Genomic DNA, 10,294 nt, shown 5'->3' on the forward strand with positions numbered 1-10,294 from the left:
CCTGCTGTGGGGAGGACTAGTTAGGGGCTAGTGGCTGAAAGGTGCCCAGTAAACGTAGGGATAAGGAACGAATGACTGGGCCAGGCGTGGTGGCTCACGCCTGTAACCCCGGCACTTTGGGAGGCCGAGGCAGGTGGATCACCTGAGGTTGGAAGTTCGAGACCAGTTTGACCCATATGGGGAACCCCTTCTCTTCTAAAAATACAAAATTAGCTGGGCATGGTGGCGCGCGCCTGTAGTCCCAGCTACTCGGGAGGCTGAGGCAGGAGAATCGCTTGAACCCGGGAGGCAGAGGTTCTGGTGGGCTGAGATCGCACCACTGCACTCCAGCCTGGGCAACAGAGCGAGACTCCATCTCTCTCTCTTTTTTTAGACAGTTTCACTCTTGTTGCCCAGGCTGGAGTGCAACGGCGCGATCTTGGCTCACCACAACCTTTGCCTCCTGGGTTCAAGCGATTCTCCTGCCTCAGTCTCCCAAGTAGCTGGGACTACAGGCGCGTGCCACCACGCTCAGCTAATTTTTGTATTTTTAATAGAGACGGGGTTTCACCATGTTGGCCTGGCTGGTTTCAATCTCTTGACCTCGTGATCCACCCGCCTCGGCCTCCCAAAGTGCTGGGATTATAGGCGTGAGCCACCGCACCCAGCCGGGAGACTCCATGTCAAAAGAAAAAAAAAGAGAGATGAATGACTGACAGCCTTCCCCTCACTTTACTAACGTGCGCTTGATTGACTCCTCCTGGCCCTTTTGGTCTCAGTTCCCCCATTTGTAAATTAAATCGAAGAGGGCTGCGCAGGACTCAGAAAGACAAGCGAGATCCTGGCTGGTCCATTTGGTGATGACTCACTGAAACCTTGACAAAGACAACAGGGTGTGGGGGTGGGCAGAGATGAGCTGCCCCTGCCCCTGCCCCCGCCCGCCTCCCCAGCTCCCTGTGAGTAGCCGGGCTGGGACAGTTCCTCCACCCTCCAAAGGCTCAGCTCCTGCCCCAGCTGCCCCTCCCCATCCAGTCCTCGCACCAGCGGGCACAGGGTGGGCTCTTTACCCAGCCCCGGGCCACATTCTCTCTCCACTGCACTCCCGCCTGCCTGCCAGTTGCTCCGGGGCAGCTGTCTGCCGGGAAGCAGCGAGCCGGGTGATTAACCCTGCAGGTGCTGGCGGCTCCAGCTGACACAGTGCATTCGCAGGGCCCGCCCGGCTCCCATCCCGGCCAGTGCCCAGGGACGGCAGAGGCCTGGCGGCTTGGCCTGGCCTGGCCGCTAGGGGACTGAAAGGGCTCTTCCACCTCTCCACCATTCGCCCGACCCTCCTGGGATCCTGAGAAGCACTCAGGATCTCAGGAGTCTCGGCCTCCAGTCCCCCAGGCTGTCAGAGCCCCACGCTGTCGAGGGGAGCCCGAACGCACTGCCTGGGGCCAAGCTCCCATTTGGGGACCCGCTACTGCCCAGAGGCCACTCTCTGCCTCACACGGGATCGTAAATCAGCTCAGAGCCGGACTCTGTGCCTGGACTGCAGATTCCTCAGCGTCTCCCGCCCGTCTCCAGCCAGCCCCTCCCCCACTCGGAGCTTCTCTTGCCCTGGGGAGCCGCCCCCTTCCCCCTCCCCCAGGTGGGAGAACTAACTGTGAAGTTACTGAATAATTACACGGCAGGAAGGTGGGAGGAGGGAAGGAGGGAGAGAGGGTCACATCGCCCTCTGGACTCCGAAGAGAAAGGGCCCCCCACACCCTCTTGGGATTTGACAAGTGTGGGTGGCCAGGGCACCAGGAGGGTGTGCACCGACCGAGGTGCACCCTCCAGGGACCATTGCTAGCTCAGGACCCCACCAGAATCAGCTGGCCAGTGCCCCACAGGCCCCCCCAGCCCCCCAGGACTGTCCAGGGAACCCAGCGAGACGGGAGCCCCACAGTCCATCTGGGACCATGGTTGGCCCAGCTGGCCTGGCTCAGAGATAGGGGCTTGCTGCCAGTTCAGCAGCTGCAGCCCCACCCACTGCCACCCCCTCAGGGCTTCCCTGGAGGCAGATTTGGCCCGGGAGCCCAAGGGGAGGAGGAGACCCAGGGCCACAGACACCCAAAGGCAGACGCAGGACAAAGCCCCCGTCTCAGCCTCCAGGTCCTGTGCCTTTGCCCAGCGTCCTGGAGCCGCCGACCATGGCAGGAGCGTGTGCGCAGCTGTGCAGTGTGGTAGAGGCCAGGCAGACAGAGCTGGTGGAGTCCACGGGGCCAGGGGCACAGGTGCTTCCAGGCACCCAGCAGGTGCTCAGCAGCTGTAACCCCAGCCTCCGACCTCGTTAGGAGCCAATCTGGCGGCTGCGGCTGCGGGGGCAGGAGCAGCGCCCCATTCTCTAAAGGGGGCTGTGGCTGCAGGGCCAACCCTTCTGCCCCATTTCTCTATGGGAGAGTAGGTTTAAGTCCAGCTGGGGCAGGCAGGAGCCAGGCCGAGGTGAACCTGACCTGGCCGCTCCAGGAAGTAGGGGGTCCCACCTAGGCTCCCCCTATTCCTCCGTAGGTGGCCATTCGCGGCTGCCAAGGACACCTTCCCGCACGCCAGCAGGATGGGCGCTGTGGGGGGGAGGCACGGGGGCGGCCGACAGGTGCCCCAAGTTAGGGGAACAGAGAGTGGAGCCGCTGGGCTGGGAGGAGCGGGTGGGCGCACTGGGGTGCCGGGCGCCGTGGGGAGCGCGGGGGTCGCACCCGGAACCCGGAGCTACGACCTGGGGTCGGGGCGCGACGGTGCTGTGGTCCCACGGCCTGGCCAGAGGCCAGCAGGTGCCCCTTCCGGGAGGCGGCCGGGCCGGGGTCCGAAGGGTTAAGGCCGCCGGGCCGCCACTCCCCCTGCCCTCTCCTCCCCCTGCCCTCTCCTCCCCCCGGACCCCTCCCGGGGGCGCGGGGCTCGGGCGCCCAGGCGGGCCGGGGCGGGGCCTGACGTCCGCGGGCGGAGCGAGCTGGGCCGGCCGCCTGGCCTCAGACTCGCCGGGCTCCCGCCGCGCGCGCTGTCCCTGGAGCGCGGGGACGCGGCCCGGAGCCGGGAAGATGGCGAAGCGCCGCGAGCCGCTGTGCCCCGGGAGCGCACGGTGCGTCCGCGGCCCCCGGGGTCCCGCGCGGCTGCTGCTGGTCGGGCTGGCGCTGCTGGGCGCGGCGCGGGCGCGGGAGGTGGCGGGCGGCGGCTTCAGCCTGCACCCGCCCTACTTCAACCTGGCCGAGGGCGCCCGCATCGCCGCGTCCGCGACCTGCGGCGAGGAGGCCCCGGCGCGCGGCTCCCCGCGCCCCACCGAGGACCTCTACTGCAAGCTGGTGGGGGGCCCCGTGGCCGGCGGCGACCCCAACCAGACCATCCAGGTGAGCGCGGACGGGGCGCGGGGCATCTTCCCGGGGCCTGGGACCCGGAACGCGGCCCGACTCCAGGGACAGCGCCGTGGCCCGGGGCCAGCCCAGGTGCGGACTCTCCCGTCCGGACGCGCCGGCTCCGCAGTTTGGGAGCCCAAGAGTCCCCCTCCCCCGACCCGGCCGCTCCGTCTCGGCCGGGAAACTTCGCGTCCCTCCGGGAAGGCGGAATTAAGTCCCCGGCTGGACTCAGGGGCGGCCGGGCGCCCGTCCAGTTCGGCTGCGGTGAACGGGGCGGGAGGGGGGGGGCCCTGCCCAGTCCCTGGTGGCCCCGAGTCCGGGATCCCGGGGAGGGCGGGACTTGGCTTCCACCGCCGGCTGCCCGTGGGGAGGGGGCACAGTTCCGCCCAACCCGGGACAGGCTGGAACCTGCTGGCCTCTGGATGGGGGTGGGAGGGGCCAACCACCTGAGGCTCCCCCGCCCTCTCCCAGAGGAGTCTAGTGCCTCGGCGAGACTTCCAAAGTGAGGGGGCCCAGCTGCGAAGTTTTAACTGGGGCTAGGAACACGTGGCTCCCAGGAGGGGCAGCGTCTCTGCAGGTGGTAGGGTCGGGGCTTCATTCTTCTGGGAGATGTGGTTTCAGGCCCGAAAGACCCCCGGGTGTGCATGTCCCTTCCCCCACAAGCCTTTAACCTGTAGGCGGGTTCTGTTGGGGGCTCATGCGTGGGCACCTAACCAGGAAACCAAGGCTTTGGGGGCCCTCTAGACTTAGGGTGGGCCTGGGGTCAGCCTTGGTGAGGAGCAGCAAAGGCCCACTCTAGGCCCATTCCCCACCTCGCCCCACCTAGGGAGAGTGGAGGGGCCCTGAGGGCCTGTGTAACCTGAGCTCTCTTCTCCCTGGGACCTCCGCTTTCCTGGTAGGAGAGTAGATTTGCCAAGTGGGGGCTGAGGGCCCAGGAGCTAGACACAGGGGATGGAAGGTGGAGCCCGAGCTGGGCCTGCCCTCCCCGCCTGCCCCCTTGGCCCTGGGGGAGGTGGAAGGAGCTGAGATGGCCTATCCTGGGAGGGCGCCTCCCGGGGCTCCTTTCTCTCCTTAAGCCCAGCACAGTCCTCTGATATCAGAGGTCTCAAGCCCACACTTCAGATGGGGCAACTGAGCCCTGGAAAGACGCTGACACCTGCTTGGAGCCCCCAGCCAGAACAGGGTCCAGCAGGGTTAGCTGTGGGGACCTGGATGCCCCCTGCTGCCTCCCTAGCTGGTGGATTCAGAGGGGCCGGGTCTCGGGAGGGAGGGCCTGTGGCTGTCCTTATGCCTGCTGCTGCACCCCGCCTCCCCCGGCCTGGCTGAGCATCTGGGCCCTCCTTCTTGCTCAGCTGGAATTTTGCTGTTCCGTCAGGGGAGGCTCCAGGTGCCCTCTGAACCTCAGACCACACCCTCCACCGCCTGCCCCTGCCTGCCTGGCTGGGCGTCACAGGCCCCCTCTTGGGGTTACTTCTCCGTGGGGGCGTATTAGCCAGTGTGTAAAGGCCCAGCTTAGAGTCAGCGCCCCTCTCCTCTGCCCCTCCTTAGCTGTATGGCTTCTCTCTGTAAGCCTCAAGCTCCCTGTCTTGAAAATGGGCACAGCGCACTGGCCCACCTCACCTGAGGCTGTGAGCTTGGCCTGGGGAGCGGCCAGTGTCCGTGGCAGCTGTGGCCTGTGGCGCTCCATGCCCTGGAGCCAGCCTGGGTGAGAAACCAGCCCGGCCTGGCCTCACTCGTGTCTAGTGACAGAGGCAAGCCCTTCCCTTCGGAAGCCTCCAGCTCTGAGCAGTGAGCGTCCCTGTTCTGAGGCTGCCAGGCTGGTGGGCACAGGCTGGATGGCCCGTGACCTTGGATGACACCTTCCTCTGAGAGCTGCAGATCTGCTGACTTCCCTGGCCGCAGATTGGGCATGTGAGCGGACTGCAGCCTCAGTCAGGACAAGGCGGGCAGACACAGGAGGTGCCCGGGAGATGAAGCCGCAACTCCATCTGGGGGGTCTCACTAAGGCTATGGGGCCTGGGGCCAGGCAGCGTGGTGCCAAGGCTGTAGGCCGGGGGCTCTCAGGGACCCTCTGCAGAAGCTGGGCATTAGCTGGGCATCCCAGATGGGGGTCGGGGTGAGCCTTGCTGGGCAGCTGGAGCAGGCAGAGGGCAAGGGGAGGTGGCAGCCCTCGCAGCCTCAGGTGGACATCAGGGGACCCCCGGCCGGCCCAGCGGCGGCAGGCGGGGGCTGGGCAGCCAGGCCAGTGAGGTGACTCATGGGAAGGGAAGTCCTTATCAGCCCTCCACTGTTTCCCAGCTCTTTTCTCTCGGGACCCTTGCAGTGGAGGCGGTGGGAGCCTGGTTTTCCCAGCCCTGTTCCCTACGGCTCTCTGAGTGGCCCACTGGGGACTCAAATCACCTCCCAATGACTCTGAACCAACTCTGGCCCAGGCAGGGACTGAACAGTTGCTTCCTTGACCTCCTGAAAGAGTAGAGGCTGACCCTAGACCCACAGCCTTCCACCCCGCTTCCTCTGCTGCTCGCCTGTCTGGGAGGGTCTTGACCAGCAGGCAGCCTTCCCTGGAAGGCCTGGCTGCCCCAGCCAGAGGGCTCCGCCCACACCCCCCTTCTCCAGGAGCCCCCGCCCCCACCCTGAGCAGGACCTGTGTGTGCGGTACTGTCAGTGGACTCTTGATTTTGGGGGTCACCATCTAAGCTTGGCAGCGTGGTGTGCAGGCTGGGGTCGCGGCACTTAACTGGGTGTCTTCGGTTGCTCTAGCCACATCCACAAGGCTGCCTGGGTGGTGGGCTGGGGACAGTGGCAACAAGGCGAGTGTGGACCCTGCCACTGCAGAGCTCTGGGGGGCACCAGGGAAGCCCCCTGATAATTCCAGGTCAGAGCTCTGGGGGGTGCCGGGGCAGCACCCCGATAATTCCAGGTCAGAGCTGTGGGGGGCGCTGGCGAAGCACCCCAATAATTCCAGGTCAGCTGTGGGGGGTGCCAGGGAAGCACCCCGATAATTCCAGGTCAGAGCTCTGGGAGGTGCTGGGGAAGCCCCCTGATAATTCCAGGTCAGAGCTCTGGGGGGTGCCAGGGAAGCACCCCGATAATTCCAGGTCTCATACATGCAGGAAAGGAAATACAGCAGTGGCCACACTGGGGGCTGTGGAGCCGCACCTTGGGTGGTCCAGGGCAAAGTCTGAGGTGGGGTAACCCAGACACCAGGGTGGGGTCGTGGAGCCCGTGGGACGGGTGCCAGGTGCTGCCCTCGTGCTCAGTGGAGGCAGAGGGCATAATCTGTGGCTGAGGGAGTTGGGCCTTCTGAAGGTGCTGGGCCTGGGGGTTGGGGGCAGGGGATCTCCCACCATCTACCTCCTCCTCCTAGGGTGAGGTCTGGCCCTTTGGGAGGCTGGGTGGGGTAGGGCCGCTGCCTTTCTCACACTCGGGCTCTGGGGCCTCAATCAATGCCAAGCCTGGGAGGGCACCTTTGTGTGGAGGGACAGCAGGTCTGGTTTCCTGGGGGAGCAGCTCCACTGGGCTGGCAGCCAGGGCCCAGCCCTGCCCCCTCTCCTTGTCCTTACCCTGGGATCCCAGCACCACCCCTCCCCTGCCAGGATGCAGGCCAGGACCCTACGGGGGGCCTCCCCTGTTCCCCACCCACCCACACAGGACAGGCCCCCAGCAGGTGTGTGAGCCACCAGTCCTCACGGTGGCCCCAGGCAGGTGCAGGCGTATCCACACTCTTCGGATGGGGACATTAAGGCTCAGCGGTTGCTGTGACTTGATGCCTTCCCAGGACTCGGAAGTGGCAGCCAGGAGGCCCAGGCCCACCTCCACTCTGGCGCCTGCCCCACCGGCCGCCGGGACGGTTTAGTTCTGTCTTTCTGGAGACCCGAATCCAGACGGGTGTGGCGGGGTCTGGTCGCCTGATCCTCAAGCTGATGGTCCCTCTGTCCGAGGCTCCACCTTCCTCCTCCTTCGTCCCCTGCCTTGCTGTACTTTGTCCAAGCCCTCAGGAGCCCCTGGCAGGGCCAGCAGGGAGAGGTGGCTGCGCCTTGCCCCGCTCCTTGGCTCTAGACAGCTGGTTTACTCTGAGACTCCTCCTGCCCCAGGGCCCCGTGCACTGGCATCCCCTCTGCCTAGAGCACCTTCCCCTTACCACGGAGGGCTCAGATGCCACCCCCAGAGAGGCGCACCGAGATTTCCCCACCTGAGGCAGGTGCCCTCTCCTCCCGTCTTCCTCCTTCCTCCTGAGCTCTGTGAGCAGCACTCACATGAGCCGCATCCTGGGATCGGGGAACAGCAGGTGCTCGGCGAGCTTCGCCAAGTGAGCGGATGAGCGGCGCAGAGGCTGTGGGCGTGGAACCCGCTTGGTGGGGCCAGGAGGGCGACTGTGGAGGAGGAAGGGGGTCTCCGGCCCCGCTCAGCCTCCTGACACTCCGTTTCCCCTGCAGGGCCAGTACTGTGACATCTGCACAGCGGCCAACAGCAACAAGGCGCACCCCGCCAGCAATGCCATCGACGGCACGGAGCGCTGGTGGCAGAGCCCGCCACTGTCCCGCGGGCTGGAGTACAATGAAGTCAACGTCACCCTGGACCTGGGCCAGGTAGGGCCTTCTTTGCCTGCTTCGTCCCCCGCCTCTGCCCCTGTGGCCGTCAGGCCTACCCTGGGACACAGGACCGGAAGGCGAGGTCTCCACTCTGAGAAAGATCTGGGCCCTGGGAGGCTGGACACAAAGGACTGTGGCAGCGGGGGGCAGTCCCCATAGGCACAAAGTCATGGCAGTCGGCTCTTTTTGGCTGTGACTTCAGCATCCCCACAACACAGGGAAAGGGGGTGCAGTTGGGGTGCTTCCAGAGGCCACAGGGTTTGGTTCGGGGTGCTGAGTGGACAGCTTTGGGCTGGGAGGGCGGAGGTGCTGTGACCAGATGTTTACTCGAAGGAATTCCTGTCGGGTAGGGCAGGGGCCGCAGGAATGCAGAGGAGGCTGGCGGAAGTGGGCATTCCTGGGATACCTGTTGGCGGCAGCCCAAGGGGTGGGGTGGGGTCGGTGCCTGCTCTCCGGTTCCAGCTTCGGTCTCTCTTTGGTCTTGGAGGCCCCTGCACAGCAAGAGGCTGAAACTGGGTGCCTCCAAGCGAAGAGTGGGCCCCGCAAAGTGGACCTGCCCGTTGTCAGCCCTGAGCACCCCCAGACAGGAGGCAACTTGGCCTGGGTACCCGGCCTTGAGGTCCTGGCCTGTAAAATGGGCCAGTAATCCTGGTGCTTCTTTGTTCAGGGACAGTGGGGGGGCCGTGATGAGGCTGGGCCTGAGAGCAGCCGCCGCCTGGGGCAGGGGCTCCAGGGCTGACCCAGAGGCCTGTGTCCCACTGTGTGGCTTCGGGGTCTTCACTCCTCGCTGAGCCATGGTCCCGGAGGCGTTAGAGATAGAGGAGGTCTCCAGGCGCAGGGGCTCACACCTGTAATGCCAGCACTTTGGGAGGCCAAGGCAGGCGGATCGTGAGGTCAGGAGTTCCAGACCAGCCTGGCCACTACGGTGAAACCACGTCTCCATTAAAAATACAAAAATTAGGCCGGGCGCGGTGGCTCAAGCCTGTAATCCCAGCACTTTGGGAGGCCAAGGCGGGTGGATCACGAGGTCAAGAGATCGAGACCATCCTGGTCAACACGGTGAAACCCCGTCTCTACTAAAACTACAAAAAATTAGCTGGGCATGGTGGCGCGTGCCTGTAGTCTCAGCTACTCGGGAGACTGAGGCAGGAGAATCCCTTGAACCTGGGAGGTGGAGGTTGCGGTGAGCCGAGACCGCGCCACTGCACTCCAGCCTGGGTGACAGCGAGACTCCATCTCAAAATAAATAAATAAATAAATGAGTGAATGAATGAATGAATGGTGGAGATAGAGGAGGTCTCCTGGAGTCTGGCTGGAGGGCTGGCCCCCAGGGGCAGGCAGCTTCGACAGGCTTGGTGGCCTGCAGGCCTGGCTAGGGGTTGGCAGGCAGTGAGGGGAGAGCTGAAGCCCCAGCAAGTGACCAGGAATTTCCAGGGGTTCCCAGACCCGGCGTAAGGCCCTGTGGAAAAGCAGCGAGGGGAGTGGGCGGGGGTTGCCGGTCCTGGGCTCCCTGACCTGGCCTGGGTCTGGGTGTGGCTTTGCCTGTTTAACTCCCTGGTTTTCGCTGTCTCTGGCTCCCCTGTCCCCTGGAGCCTGGGGGGGTCCCTCATCTCTGGCACAGCAGTGGAGGCCCCACCTTGGCATCAGTGTATGTGAATTCTCAGCTGCTGGGGGCAGAAGGAGGGTACTGGTGGGCTCTTCCCACCCCTCCTCCTTCGAGGAACTAGCCTGACCGGGCTGGGGGAGGGGAGAAGGCCCGGCCTCCACTGCAACCCCAGGGTGGCTGCAGAGCTGGTGGGCACAATGCCTGACGTGCCTGGGTGGGCCTGAGGCCCGGACCCACACGTGCGGCCTCCACCACCGCCTGGCTCTGGGGCCTCTCTGAGCCTCGGTGCCTGTCTGTGAACTGGGCCGGAGACTTCAGGGCTGGAGCCAGTTTGCTTTTACGTTGTTCTGGGGCAGAAGTCAGTTTCCACCGTGTGAGCATCCTGCCTCTTCCAGCCTCAGTTTCACCAACTGGAAAAAGATATGGAGGGAAAAGGACCCCTTCCACTCCACCTGGGAAGCACTTTCTTCACCCATCCACCTACCCACCTATCTCTGCCTGCCCACCCACCTACCACCCACCTATCCCTCCACCCACCCACCCATCCTGCACCGTCCCACCCCCTACCTATCCACCCACCCACCTACCCACCCCACCCATCTATCCGCCCACCCACCCACCTATCCCTCCACCCAGTCCTCCAGTCCTCCATTTAACCACACCCCCATGTATCCACCCCCCCACCTATCCTTCCACCCACCTCCCACCTATCCTTCCACCCACCCCCCACCTATCCTTCCACCCACCCC

The 10,294-nt window shown here is 64.9% G+C and overlaps 1 protein-coding gene across 2 annotated transcripts in view; it reads left to right on the forward strand.

Moving 5' to 3' along the window:
* The first annotated feature begins 3,017 nt into the window (after nt 1-3,017).
* Nucleotides 3,018-10,294, forward strand: part of LAMA5 (laminin subunit alpha 5) — a 61,337-nt gene continuing 54,060 nt past the window's right edge. For both annotated transcript variants that reach the window (XM_032257102.1, XM_032257103.1), the window contains exons 1-2: nt 3,018-3,341; nt 7,784-7,936. In XM_032257102.1, the coding sequence (XP_032112993.1) occupies nt 3,036-3,341; nt 7,784-7,936 (459 nt within the window). In that variant the 5' untranslated portion in view covers nt 3,018-3,035. The remainder of the gene's footprint in view (nt 3,342-7,783; nt 7,937-10,294) is intronic.

This window comes from Sapajus apella, unplaced genomic scaffold (assembly GCF_009761245.1).
Source record: "Sapajus apella isolate SASKATOON/1434 unplaced genomic scaffold, GSC_monkey_1.0 scaffold96, whole genome shotgun sequence".
NCBI classification, from domain to species: Eukaryota; Metazoa; Chordata; class Mammalia; order Primates; family Cebidae; genus Sapajus; species Sapajus apella.